The sequence below is a fragment of the Crotalus tigris genome, unplaced genomic scaffold (genome assembly GCF_016545835.1).
Source record: "Crotalus tigris isolate CLP2741 ecotype Arizona unplaced genomic scaffold, ASM1654583v1 scf7180000017946.1269602, whole genome shotgun sequence".
Taxonomy (NCBI): Eukaryota; Metazoa; Chordata; class Lepidosauria; order Squamata; family Viperidae; genus Crotalus; species Crotalus tigris.
This window is the reverse complement of record NW_024096738.1, coordinates 1014041-1029097: the sequence shown is the minus strand read 5'-3', so window position 1 is coordinate 1029097 and position 15057 is coordinate 1014041. Positions and strand designations below refer to the sequence as shown.

Genomic DNA, 15057 nt, shown 5'->3' with positions numbered 1-15057 from the left:
ATAATACAAGTATTCCTCAATTGCTTCATTATTCAAACACCTACCAGTCCATCCAAATTCTCTCCTGAATGATAACATTTTCTGTTGCCAGTATGTCAATATGTCTATATTTTCACTGCTCCTCTGCATCCGCCCTACAGGTAGTTCTTGATTTACCACCACAACTGAGCCCAACATTTATGTTGCTAAGCAAGACAGGTTTTAAGTGAGTTTTGCCCAATTTGATGACCTTTCTTGCCACAGTTGTTAAGGGAATCACTGCAGTTGATAAATTAGTAACTCAGTTGTAAGTGAATCTGATTTCCCCATTGACTTTGCGACTCAGGAGGTCGCAAAAGAAGAGCACAATGTAACTGTCATAAATATAAGTCAGTTGCCAAGCATCCAAATTTTGATCAGGTGACCATGGGGATTCTGTGTTGAAAATGTGAAGAATGGTCACTTTTTTCAGTACCATTGTAACTTTGAACACTCACTAATGATTGTAAGTTGAAGACTACCTGTATTTTGTTCTATTTTTACCAAGACAAATCTGATGATATCTTGATTTGTCCATGATATTCACCATTATGCAATCAAGTAGAACAAATTCAAAATAGAGTCTTGGTAACAAAACTAGTGATCCAGCAAAATGCTGTAGATATAATTTACTTGGACTTCAGAAAGGCATTTGACAAAGTAGACCACAATCTACAACTTGATAGAAAAATGTGTGTTAGTGAGCATCACCACCAGATGGATTTGTAACTGGCTGACCAACCACACTCAATGGAACAGCATCTACATGGAGGGAAGTATGCAGTAGGCCAGGAAGGCAAGCAAGAAGATGAAGCCAGTGGTGGGATTCAGCCAGTTTGCACCAGTTCGACAGAACCAGTAGTTAATTTTTTGTTGCCCAGGCCCAGAATGGACTTCTGGAAGCAGCATCCACAAAGAGAACCAGTTCACATATTTGAATCCCACCACTCAATGAAGCGCTTATTAGAAGACCATTAGAAAGAAGTCTGGGATAACCTACAGTAATAACATCCACAGCTGAAACAAGAAACCATTTGCCCAAGGAAGAGGACTTGTCAAGCAGTTTTCTTCAACCTGGATGATGCCATGCTGTCATGGAGTTGTGGGAACTGGCCTAGCTCATCTGAAAGAATCTTGTTAGGGAAGACTACAAAACAATTTCTTAATTTTGAATGTTGCTGTCTGCTCTGAATACATTGCTAGTCTATTGTATTTTGTTGCCTAATCATTGGTATTTCCTCCCCCACTCTATTATGCATGTAGGGATAGCAGGTGAAAGGGTCACACCAGGGTTCAGCATCAAAGCCTTCCTGCCTTACCTGGGGAATTGGTATTGCCCAAGTGGTTATGTGCATGGTTCTGCAGCACAGTTCCAGCTTTTAGGACTGCCCAACTTGCTATTAAATGGCAAGAATCATGCCTCTAATTGCCCCATCGCTTTCAGATTGTGATATTCAACTCAGTAATTGGGAAGTAATATATTATGGAGCAAATCCAGCTTGAAGTCTCAGAGAAAGAAAGCAATACACTGTGATTTCTAGTGGGGATATGCAAATGAAGAGGGTGGGTTTGATTAGAATTACAGCTGGGAACTCTGTTTCAGTACTCCTTGGAATCCAGTTATAAGGAAAGACATATTCTCAGAGAACGATCAGTATACGTGATTGTATATTTCAGGATGAAAATGATAAACCGGGTTGTTCCTTAAATTGTAGATCTCTGTTTCTCTCTTTCATGTTTAAATACACTGCAGAATGCTGAAGCCACCAAGCAGAGGTTCTTTCCCCTTGTCTTCAGTTAAATAAAGTTATACAGGAACCCAACACATACTGTAATTAAGTATATTAAAACAGAGAAAAAGATTAGTAATGATGCAATAGAATACTGAATATTACAGAAATGGAAATTCTTCAAACTTTTTGAAATGTGCAGCAAAGGATTGGGTTTGCCATTTACTGTATTACTAGCAATAACATCTACTAGAAAAAAAGTGGAATTAAAATATATAATAATGTCTAATTAGTTTGGTAAAAACAAAACGAAAATTCCATTTTTTTTGTTTTTTGCAATAGGAATGAAATAGCCCAAGAGCATTTATAATTTTTCTTAAAATTTCCAGGATCCAATATATTAATAGTGGTAATTTTAAGATCTTTAATAATAATTACTTTATAAATGGTGTAATTAAAATAAGATTTACTTTCATATTTCACCAACAAAATAATTTATTGTCCAACAAATTATAATATATTATTAGTATATTTTTTGAATATGTATGTTTACAGTAAGAAAATGTCATCTGATTAAGACTTTGTTTATTTAAAAAAAGATACCTGATTATGACAATCAAACATGATTTTTTTTTCTGATACATGCAAATGTTTCTGTCTTCTTTACTGTACTTGGAAATTGCTTTCCTAATCACTAGTATGCAGGCAGAATCACTAGGGGGCAGGCTGGGAGTGTGCTCTACTATAAAAAAATACTTTATTATTGAAGTTGTAGGTTCACCATTAAAGGAATCAATCCCTCTGCTGTCCCTCACCCCAATTTGTGCATGAAGATTGAATTATATCTATACGGACATGCAAACATGTAGGCGTTTAATAAATATAAATGTTCCTCAATTGCTTCATTATTGAAACACTGCCACTCCATCCAAATGGGGGGGGGGTTGCTGAATTGTCTCTTGAATGATACACTCTCTTGCCAGCACATCAATATGCCTATATTTTCACTGCATCCACCCTATTTTGTCCTAACTATTTTTACCAAGACAATACCAAGACTATTTTTACCTGCCTCTTTTCTTGAGATGGCACAGCAATTCCTCCCTGTTTCAGCCATCTATCTTAAATTGACATCTTCCTAACATTTAGAAGGAAGCTAAATAAACTCTGACCTTCAAAAAGCTGATCAGGACCAAGTTCAGATCTCCAAATATCCATCCAGTTCACTTGGGTCATTTTTCTTCTCTGAGCCCAAATCACCTCACAGGGTTATTGTGAGGTTAAAATGGGAGGAGGAGAACAAAACACACTCTTCCAATTATATTCTCAACAGTGATGTCATATGAACGTAGATACCCACACATACCAGCTTATAAAAGAAAAAGTGCGATTGTATATCTTAAGAAAGGCAGCTGTGTAGTCTAACCAGCTGAGATAATTTCCACAGCTATATGAAGAAATGAAGAAGTGAAACACGGTCCAAGTGAAGCAGATGACAAAAGGAAGTAAGACTCCCTTAAGGGAGGAATAACATAATTAAGTCTTCTTAGGCACAGAGAAAAAGAATTATATGGCCTACTGTGGAAGAAAACAGAAGCAGTATCTCATTTGCTCTCAAGTAAGCTTATTTTGTTTCTTTTTCTCTAACCCAGATCAGTTTATAACAATTAATCATGACTCAGATTCCAGAGATTTCTTTGGAATTCATGTTCAATTGACTTGACATGGCTATGTAATTCTTCCAGTCAGAATGGGGGACAGTTTGATTGGACTAGATTTATAATTTGTTAACAAATTCCATAATGGATTTGAATGTAAGAGGAAGTAACATGGATGGATTTGCCTATCTAAGTACAGGGTTTCAGTAGCTCTTTATGTTTGTGATGCTAATTTAAAATTGTTCCTTCTCCTCTTCTTGTCTGCCCTTCTAATTGGGACTGGTTCCTTACCATCAACAACAATATGGCAAGTAGATCCCATATGGTCACTTGATGCCTGAAATAGCTGTAACTATAACACTGGACCAGATACAACATAAGGAATTAATCACACTCCTTTTGCTTGACTCCTATAGAAGCATATATTAAAGGCTCAACCCACCTCCTCTCCCTAACAACTGGATTTGAAATACAGGTCCTTGTGACATAACAATTTAAGCTATCACACAGTGGAGGCAGTTTAATTTCCTATTTAACTGTTCCAGTTTTAAAGCTGTTCTCCTGATAAAACTTTGGTCATGGGCTTGAGCTGCTACACTTGCTTGATGAGGTGCTGAGAGATGAATAGGGACAGGGATGTGCCCAGATTTTTACTAGCACTTGAGGCTGCTTGGACATGTCCCTTCCCATTCAACTGCCTGGCGTTGGGCATGGACTTCCAGAGAGACTGGACAGATGTATAAGTATGTGCATGTTTGGTTTGGTTTGGTTTAACTTGTTTTGCTGGGAGAGAAGACACTGTCAATGACTTTGGTTCATTGGCAAGCCCCATCTCAGTCTGTCTTCTCTCCCTACTTCATTTTTGTCATTTTCTCCCCCAGCTTTCCTGTTCCTTCTGCTCTGTGGTTGGATGTAGGAGTGCGTGGTTGTCAAAAACCACAATTCTAGAGCTCAGCAAATCTGGTAAAGGTAGGAAGAAGAGAGAAAGCATGCTTCCTGTAACAACCAGCCACAGTTGAGCAAGACATGAAGAATGGAGGAAAGGGAGGGCTTGCTTAACACATAACCATGTCATTGGGAAAGGAAACAATGAGTTGAGGCAGAAGATGGGTGGGGGTGGGGGAGGAAGAGCAAAGCGGGATTTTGAGATGAAAAAGGCAGTTGTGGGACTGGGGATATATAGGCAGGGTTACCTGTGGGATTCCCTCAAAGAATGCTTCCTTTCCGCATGACATCCTTTGCCCTCTGGCTTGGAACCATGCCCAAGGGTTTCCATTGATGAGCAAAAAACTATTAAAGCCTACGTCTGGCAATTGTGGTTTTCCTGGCGTGAACCTCATTCAGAAAGGTGATAACCAGAAGAAAAGGGGCAATGACCTTTCAAGAACAAGAGCTTGAGAGGGCATTGCTACTAGGTGTGGCCTTCCCAAATGGCAGCACATCCTGCATCTTGGCAGGTCAGGAGTCTCTGTTGTATACTTCGTTCGCATGCAAATGATGAAGACACATGGCGATGCTGAACAAACACTTTATTCTCCTTCTATAACAACCAAGCAAAAGCAAAAGGCACGCAGGCCTTTTTATATGGCCAGAAGCCAGGATAGTGTTAACCAATAGGAACAGAGCGTTTTCGTGCCTTGCACATGCACACAAGGCCGGCGCCGCTCTGTCTGGTCCCAGGCAGCTTTTGGAATGCCCGGGACCAATGCAACGTCCCGAGCCTGCTTTTGCAGGCTCGGGACACAACACCCCTCCCCCCTAGATTGAACATACTTCGCGTACACACATGTACATCGTGCATTGGGAAGAGTGGCATACAGTTGCATTATTGAAATGCAAAGAGTGTGGAATCTCGAGTCTGCCCTCAGGCAAACCCCCTTCAGTATTTATGAATACAAATAAATGTATCCAAAATCAAAAATAATGCAAAATAATCTACCCATGAGTTACATCCCTTATTCAGGGGCCTCATGAGCAAGTCCCTCATGATTTGACAGCAACCTCACAAAGTCTCTCAGATGTTTGGGTGGGCACTTGGCCCGCTGTGACCTTCTAAGGCCTGGAGAGATTGCTGGCCCACCTGCTAGGCAGGCCAGGACGTTGCTGCCCTAAATCCCCAGGTGACCCTAGTGAAGGTGCTTGGCCTACCTGCTCACCTACCAGGCTAGGAAGGCCAGGACTTTGCTGCCCCAAATACACTGTTGACCCACCCAGCTGCTGGCTGGCTGGACCCTCTAAGTCCAAGCCAGCATACCTTGGAGGGGTGGAAGTCCCCGAGTCCACAATGGACCTCTCTTGGGAACACTGTCTCTCGAGCCTAAGGCCAGCAGATGGAGAGGGCTGGGTAGCAGAAGTGCCCCAGTACTCAGTGGCCCCCAAGCACGTGCCCGAGGTGCCAGAGTCAGGAGTTGCCTCCATGGCAACCCCCTTTGCTGGGGCCTCCTTTTGGGAGCAATTGCGGAATTAGGCAAGTGCCCCTGATGAAATTCCTTTTCTTTTGCTGCTTATGATTTGTGTGGATACCCCCAGTCAGTCTCCCTGTCTGGAGCACTATCTGACATATGTGAATACTGTGGATACCTCCGGTGTGACTCCCTGTCTGGAGTAATTATGGATGTGTGGTATGACCCCCTATCCAGTGAATTCCTGTTTGGAGCATTTGCAGAACCTTGGGATGAATCCCAAACAGCCTCAGTAGCCGCTAGTGAGGGCCTGTTAGGCCTGGGAAACTGTACCCAGAATGCATATTATGGTCCTCCTCCCTCCCCCCCCCCAGAGCAGAGCCAGGAGCGGAAGGGTGAGAGTCCAACGCAGCTGGTCTATGTGTCTGCAAAGAACGCGGCTGTCACCCAAGGCAACTTCGTATGACAACAGCCCAGAGACCTTGCAAACCACAGCTGTGACCCAGAGATGTCCAGGCCCATAGTTTCTTGCCCAAACCGGATCACCCACCTGGAGTCTCCTAGGTGCCTGCGGTTGTGACACTTGTGAAGCCACCCGGTCAGGGTGCAGCCTGTCCAGTTTAGTGATGAGGTGGCGACCCCTGCAGAGTTCAGCAGGGCTCTTCCCTGTGGTTGTGCATGGTGTGGTGCAGTGTGCCAGAAGGAAATCAGCTAACTTCTGATGCCAGTTACCGTAAGTCAGTTTCTTGAGAGCATCTCTGGTGGTGCGCACCATTCTCTCTGCCACTTTGTTGGAGGATGGATGGAAGGAAGCTGATGTTGCATGCCAGATCAGATTGGCGTGAAGAAAAGCCTAGAACTCAGAAGAGGTAAATTGAGGGCCATTATCTGAAACCAGAACATCTGGAAGACCATGTGATGCAAAAATTCCTCTCAACACCTGGATGGTCCTGGCAGTAGTAATGGAGGAAAAAGGAACAACCTCTAGCCACTTGGAATGGCTATCAACAACCACCAGGAAGAATTGCTCCTGAAAGGGCCCAGCATAATCTATATGTACCCTAGACCATGTGGTTTGAGTTTCCTCCCACCTATGTACTGGGGCCTGAGGCATTTCAGGCCATGACTGTTGGCACAATTGGCACCTGTGCACCTGGGCCTCGATGGCTTTATTGAGCCCAGGCCATTAAAGATGGCTGCACGCAAGCGCTTTCATCCTGACTATACCAGGATTTCCCTCATGCAGAGATATCAAGATTTTAGACCTCAGTGAGACTGGGATCACTACCCTGCTACCCCATAACAACCCTTGAAAGTGGAAAACTCATGCTTCTTGTGCCAGAAGCTTTGGAACTCAGTATCTAGGCACTTGTCAGGCCACCCTGACAACACCCATGTCAGCATGCGTGTAAGCGTGTGATCAGTGGCAGTTTCTGCAGCCACGTCCCTAGCATTGAGGGGAGACTCAGGCAATTCCTGAATGGAAAGAATGTTAATGGCTGGAGCAGGATCTGTCTCTAATTGGTTCAGGGGTAATCTGCTCAGGCCATCTGCATGACCCATTCTTTTCCTGGTTTGTGAACTAATGTGTAGTCATATGCTGACAGGAAAATGGACCATCTCAGCATACGAGGAGAAATGATATGTGGGGTCTGTTTGTTAGTGGTAAACAAACCCAGCAGAGGCTTATGGTCAGTATAGACTGTGAAATGGCGGCCATATAAGAAATTATGAAATTTCTTAATGCCAGCCACTATGGCCAAGGCTTCTCTGTCAATTTGAGCGTAATTCCATTCTGCAGAAGACAGAGTCCTTGAGTAATAGACCACAGGGACCTGTGTCCCATCAGCCTTCAAATGGCTAAGTACAGCTCCCACCCCATAAGGAGATGCATCGCATGTGATGCAAACAGGCAGTTGCTCATTGAAATGCGCTAAAACAGCATTAGAAGTGAGCAAGGCCTTGAAGCTCTTGTCATGGACTTTAGTCCACTGCCAAGGAGCCTGCTTGTCTAAGAGCCTGTGTAATGGCTCTGCCACTGCAGCTTCATGTGGGAGAAATGCATGGTAAAAATTTAATAGCCCCAAGAAGGCTTGCAGCTCACTCTTGGACTTACGGTTTGGGGCCTGCTGGATAGCTTGCAATTTAGTTTCAGCGGGGTGAATGCCTTGAGCATCAATCCTGAACCCTAAGAAGTCAGTAGAAGTGATTCCTATCTTACATTTATCCTTCTTTAGTTAAGGCCTGCTTTTCGAAAACGAAGCAAGACAGCCCTTAATCTTTCTGCTAAATTTTGAGATGACTCCTCAGCAATGAGGACGTCATCGAAATAGGGACAGGCCCCAGGAATACCTTGAAGTGTACTCTCCATGACACTTTGGAATATGCCAGGGGCTACATCTACATTTACCCCAAATTGCAGTCTCTTGACCTTGAAGGCCCCCCTGTGAATTACAATAGTCTGGGCCTCTGCAGCTGCCTGATCAACAGGTAGCTGTTGATAGGCCTGTGCCAGGTCAAGCTTCGAAAAAATGCATTCTGGCCTCCCTCCTTGAGGGAGGCCAGAATGTGACTTACCACAGGAACTGGATAAGTGTGCTGTTGCAGCGCCTTATTCAGTGTGCACTTGTAGTCTGCACATATACGTATGTCCCCATTAGCCTTTAGAGGCGTTACTATGGGATTTCCCATGGACTAGATTCCACAGGTTCTAGATTGCCCTGCTGGAGCAATTTGTCCAGCTCAGCATCAATCTTACCTTTGAGGGCAAAAGGTACCCTCCTAGGTTTAACCCTGATAGGTGTGATGGTTGGGTCTAACCATAGTGAAATGGGAGGCCCCTTGTAGGATCCTAGCTCTGAATTAAACATATCTGCAAACTCCTTGCAAACCTCTGCAAGGCCCAGCATTTGCAAGCTGTGCAGCCCAGTTACCTGGATTCCCAGAGCCTCGAACCAATTGAGTCCAATAAGACTCGTACGTTCACCCCCAACAATCACCACATCTAGGGAACCTTCAAAATCCTTATACTGTACCCTAAGGGTGGCCTCCCCTTTAACACACACCATAGAATTTTGAAAATCAGTGAGTATTAGATTCAATGGCCTGAGTTTAACTCGAAGGCCACTACTGCTGCAAATACTTTTAAAGGTATTAATTGAAATAATGGAAAGAGCGGACCCTGTGTCCAACTCCCTGTGTCTGGAGGATTCCTGGTGAGGTGCAAGGCCTTCACAGCCCCGTCTGCTGTTTCCTCAGCTGCCACCTCTCACAACTCATCTTGGAAGGAGACATCTTCTTTCGCAAAAATCTTTTGTTGTAAGTCTCTGCTCCTTAAGCCACAGACAAAGCAATCTCGCAGCCTCTCTTCCAGATCCTTGAACTCACAAGGTTAAGGCTGCAATAAAGTCCGCAGCAGATTCACCTGGCCTCTGGTCTCTCTGCTCGAATGCGTGCCTCCAAGCAATGATGGATAATTTTGGCTGGAAATGTTCCTTCAACATTTTCTTCAAGTCAGCATATGTTACTGACTCCAGAGGTGCAGGGGCCACCAGATTTTCTGCGATGTCAAAAGCTTCTTGTCCACAGGCACACAAAAGAGTTGCTGCCTTCAGGCCATCTTCTCTTATCTGATTTACTCTGAAGTAGTTCTCTACCCGTGCTACATAGGAATTCCATCTCTCTTTGTGGGAGACATCAAAATCAGTCAAGCGGCCAATCTTCAACATCGTAAACTTTACGACCTTCACCACTCGCTTCCTCTGAAAGCTGCTATTTGGGGAAAGGGTCCTTTAGCCGAGCTCACCCTCCAGCAACACTGTACTGACAGGCTGGGACGCTGATCAGACGCCGTCTTCCCCTCTTCAGGACTTCTTGGTAAGTCCTTAAATCTTTTGTTTCAGCTTGCAAAGGATCCCACCTTCGTTGCCAGTGTTATATACTTCGTTTGCGTGCGAATGATGAAGACACATGGCGATGCTGAACAAACACTTTATTCTCCTTCTACAACAACCAAGCAAAAGCAAAAGGCACGCAGGCCTTTTTATATGGCCAGAAGCCCGGACAGTGTCAACCAATAGGAACAGAGCGTTTTTGCATCTTGCACATGCACACAAGACTGGCACGGCTCTGTCTGGTCCCGGGCAGCTTTTGGAATGCCCAGGACCAATGCAATGTCCCAAGCCTTCCCAAGATTTGCCTATGCTTATCCCACCCTTCCCTACCCCATTGCTGACCTTGTTACTGAGGCAGAATAGGGCTATGGTGGCCACAAAATTTAAACAGGTATACTTGTTTGCTGAGTCAAAACCTGGAGAAATGCACACTATTCCTCACTGACTTTTGTGAGGAACAACCCTAAGTCTTGTACATTTCTATTCATCAACTATACAGAGAAACAATAAACCTGGAATAAAATAAATGGAAAAGGAAGTTCAGAAATTGTACAATTCATATTCTGCATGCAGTCATTATCAGTTTACTAAGTAAACATTTTGATTTCCATTTACAAACTTAGTAATATTTAGCTGACCTTGTAATACTAAGTCCTATACTGCATTTAATCTTACATTGCTCACTTTATATTTCAGATTCAAGAAAAGCCTGAGTCATAACTGATGATTTCAGTTATGCAAAAAGAAAATATCTTGGTGTTTTACATCTAAAATGCAGACTAATATGAATTGGAAACTCATCAGTACACTAGTACCAACTTTGGCTATTAAGCTAATAGGAACTTCTTTGTTCTTTGTATATAGTATGTATTACATTGCCTTTTTTATTATCAATGTTCTAATTTTGGAGAATAATGATTAATAATGCTTCCTTTTATTATATTATATTATATTATATTAAATCATATTCAAACTTCAATGTTCTGTTAGAACAAGTTATACATCATTTCCATCAGTCTTTTAACTAGCATGGGAAGTTTTTATGGATCTTGAAAGGAAATTCTCACTTTTTATATGAGAAGGATAATATAGCTGGGAGGGAGTAGATGGGCTGGAATTTAGTGAGCATTTTTTTGTGAATGGACCTTGATAGCTTTTTAAATGCTTGCTTATATTAAGAATCATCTGTATTCAGTTTCACAGATCTTCTCAGAAGTTCCCAAAATCACCTCACCAGGAAAAAACAGTGAGTTTGCAATGTGAATGCCCACCAGGGAAAAAGGGAATTCTCCTACCTGGGGTGCACTGAAGCCATTTTCCCATATTCTTTAGGCTGCCCCTTAAGATGGACTCTGTATGAAGGGAACTGCTACTACTTTTCTACTGTGCAAAGAACATGGGACGAGAGCCAAAAAGAATGTGCCCAGTTAAATTCTCATCTTGCTATTATCAACAACAAAGCAGAACTGGTGAGTAGATAGAGTGGATAGTAAAAACAAAAAAATAGCTAGTATTTTGGGACGTTTAAAATTGATTACGCTTCCATAAAATAATGTGTAACTGTCCCCCTCCCCAGGCAAACAACTTAGCTTTAAATGGAAATCAGGGCACAGTTGCAGCATAGCCTTAAGCCTTCCTTTTGCTCATGCCTGTTTGATTTTAGTTCAGTTTAAGAAAATCTGTCCAGACAGAGTTACTTTGGCAACAGCTAGCAAAGTATATAATTTGGGTCTGAAGCATTTTTAAAAAATATTATTTCTTTCTCTGAAGTATAGATACTCCTCAACCTACGACCACATCTGAGTCCAAAATTTCTGTTTGTTTGTTAATTTGTTAAGTGAGTTTTGCCCATTTTATGCCACAATTGTTAAGTGAATCACTGCAGTTGGTAATTAGTAACACGGTTGTTAAAGTGAAACTGGTTTCCCCATTGACTTTGCTTGTCAAAAGGTCTCAAAAAGTGATCACATGCAGGACACTGCAACTGTCATAAACATGAATCGGTTGCCAAGTGTCTGAATTTTGATCATGTGACCATGAGGATGCTGCAATAATCATAAGTGTGAGAAATGGTCATAAATCACTTTTTTCAGTGATGTTGTAACTTCGAACCATCATTAAATGAATTGTTGTAAGTCAAGGACTACCTGTACTATTTTTTCACTTTTTAAATTCCAACAATGCATTGTTTCATCATTTTTACAGTCACCTGAGATAAAATTACCTCAGCTGACCAGAAAAAACAATGTAATGGTGCACCACTGGACCTATTTTAAAGAAGAAAGCCCTGTGAAAAGAAAGTAGCTCAGGAAAAGAAAAATAGTAATTTAAAAACACACATATGTATTTGAGGTAAGTTTTGAACCAGCAACATCCCAGATATTAAGCAACTATTATGAAACTAGTTTTAAAAGCTGTTCTAGACCTTAGAGACCATGGCAACTATTCCCTTAGGTGAGAGGGTATTTTTGCCTCTGAAAAGTAGCTACACAAATTTCAGGGTTTAAGTCTAGAAGAAAGCAATAAGCAAAATCTTTTTGAAGTGCTGGTAAGTAATTCTTTAAAATGTCTATTGTTTTCCCCTTGAGTTGAGGAAAAGTGGAGGTATAACCAGTGTTAAAACATTCTAAAAGTAGAACAGGATAATTTGGAAGACCTTTCTCTTCAGCTATTGTGGGAAAATGACTTTCACAAATACTGTGTGTATGGGAGAGATCTTGAAATTAAAATGCTTTTAATTCCCTCTTTCGTAGACCTGTTTTGATTTTATTTAATGCAAATTTGTTTCTATTTTCCTTCCTTAAAGAGTACGCATTTGATTGGCCCAATTCCAGAGAGCTTAAAAGTGATATTATATTGAAACCTACAAGGAATCCCTTGTATTTATTTGAAATAGAAGCTTTTGTACAGAAAGACCTAAACTTATGATGATACTGAAAAAGGTACTTATAACCCAGTTCTAAAGGCTCCTTTCCCCACAGTCACATGACTGTATTTTGGACACTCAACAACTGGCCCACATTTACAGTCATGTGACTATAATTGAAACCTTTTTGCCAGAAACCAGCATTTTCTTCTATTTTACGTCAAAAAAATGCCCTATAGCCAGAGGTGGATTTGCTTAACAACTACAGAGTTCACTTAGCAATTATGTTGTTTGCTTTACAATTGCTACATTCTCTTAATAACAACTGCAAACAAGATCACAAAATCAGGCAAAGTCATGTGATAACTCATCACAACTTACAGTCATAATTGCGGACTCAATTAAAGTAAGTCGAGGACTATCTATAATGCATAAGATATCATCTTTGTTGATGCATGGTTTGTTGATGCAATTTGTATGCAAATTGTACAAATAATGTAGGTTTCAACAGGGTCTGTCCTTTTCCTTTATTCTAGAGATACTTTGCAGGTCCATAACAGAATCTGATGTCACTGTATTTTGTAACATTTTGATCCTGTGTATCCTATCCAGGCATTCCTGAACAGCAGAACACGAAATTCAGATTATTTCATTGGCCTGAGAAATTTCATTGGACAGTGGAAGTGGATTGATAACACAAAGTTTGACCCTGGAATGTAAGTTTTATTAGACTTCTGATCATTATTGTTTACACAGAGTAGGAGTAAGCGACCTGTGGACAGGTGGCTGCATCTGGCAGCAAGCATGGATGTAAATCTTGATTGTCCTTCAAGAAAAACATTTAAAATTCCAAAAATCTTGACCCTGTATGTGACTGCACCCATTATCCTGTCCACTGCAACTTTTGACTTTTAAAGAAGTGAGGCCAATATTCACTCAAATTTTGTCTGCTGCTAACAAGGAATGAAGGGGAAATTGACAAACCACTATAGGTCAGCTCTCCCTGCCTGTGGCTGGTAATATTGATCTATTCTGGATTGTTGTGGGAAAAATTATTATTGTATATACTCACAGATAAGCCCACCTGTGGATAAGTCAATCCTTGAATTGATAGATGTTTGGGTAGGAGAAAGTAGTACGATAGAGTAATCATTCCATGGGACGTGCTGGTCTATTGGAAAAGCAACCTAAATGTAGAAGTAACCCACACAAAAAATATAATAGACTAAAAAAAGAGTGCAGGTTAAGTAGATTTGACATGGCATATGACAAATATTCAGGCATTAATTCACCCATAATTGGAAGATGAACTTTATATCTTTTTTCAGATAGTGCCTCAGGTATCTCTTCCTGCAACTGCTGTCCAGTATATATAAATGCAAAAATCTATGAGTTCAACTCCCAGCAGAAGTTTGAGCTCTCTACAATAAGCTCTGGTTATCTGTGTCTGAAAAGTCCCAAAGAGGATAAAACCGGTCACATGACTCCTGGTGGGTTGCGTGACTGAATTGAATGAACTGAAAAACATATCCTCTGCTTCTAAAATTGGTCAGGCCAGCAAGCATATTCACAAAACCTAGTTATCTTGATGGATTATGTGTATTTTTTTTATTGCCTACATTTCAAACTTCTGTGATAAAGAAATTCTATGAAATCACGCCAGTTTTTCATTTACATATATACTTATTTTATTCTTATTCTGCAGCTCCCATATAAAAATGAAGTTTCTGTTCTACAGCTGACATTCTGCTCTGCTCCATTTCCTGTAAATAAAGTCCTGACTTTTTTCAATTTCCCTCCATAGATTTAATATTCGAGATAAAACAAACGACTGTGCTGCAATTGGATTAAATTCCACCACCTCAAGATCTTGCTCTGAATTAAACCGCTTCATTTGTGAGGAGAAGGTATAAAAACTCTTTGGACAATGGAAATTCACAGCAAGATATAATTGGAATTCTATCCTCAGCTCATAAACTTTGGCCCTGATAAGAAAGTGAATCTACTGTAATGCAATTAAAAAACTGGAGTGAGTACTCCTCTTCAGCCTACTTCAGGTTACATGGAATTCTGTCTTTAGATCCAATTCCTCCTTGAGTGAATATATCAATCTGTATTATATTGCTGCTTTAAAAATAAAGGTTTCCAAAGGACGTGTGGCTGTTATTTCAAATCAGTAAAATAAATGCCTCTGACTATCAGAGACATTGGAAAACTGAATTACTGTACTATACTCTGCTATACTTAGAGCAAAATATACACATACATTCATTTCAAGCTCTTTCCATGCAAAAGGATTCTCCTATCTTCTGTAGAAGGTTAAGAATTTAATGTTTTAAAGGTGATTTGTTAACAAATCCTGAGTTGTGTATGTTATGTTGCTTTATGTGAACCAGTTGGGTGCTGGTTCACATAAAGCAACACAAAATTAGGACTCTCCACACTAGGCCTACAGATAAAAAGGAAGTCTGGTTGCTTTTGCCTCACAGG

General features: G+C 41.1%; 1 protein-coding gene across 2 annotated transcripts; it reads left to right on the top strand.

Moving 5' to 3' along the window:
* Nucleotides 1-395: 395 nt before the first annotated feature.
* LOC120308766 (C-type lectin domain family 5 member A-like) lies at nucleotides 396-14720 on the top strand. 2 transcript variants are annotated; one of them, XM_039345241.1, is made up of 7 exons: nucleotides 396-3366; nucleotides 4288-4375; nucleotides 10398-10564; nucleotides 10897-10947; nucleotides 11034-11170; nucleotides 13180-13283; nucleotides 14372-14720. In XM_039345241.1, the coding sequence occupies exons 3-7, from the start codon at nucleotides 10474-10476 to the stop codon at nucleotides 14478-14480; spliced, it is 492 nt and encodes a 163-aa protein (XP_039201175.1). In that variant the 5' UTR covers nucleotides 396-3366; nucleotides 4288-4375; nucleotides 10398-10473; the 3' UTR covers nucleotides 14481-14720. The 2 variants fall into 2 exon arrangements, with proteins under 2 accessions (XP_039201175.1, XP_039201176.1); XM_039345242.1 differs by lacking the exon at nucleotides 4288-4375.
* The last annotated feature ends 337 nt before the right edge of the window (nucleotides 14721-15057 follow it).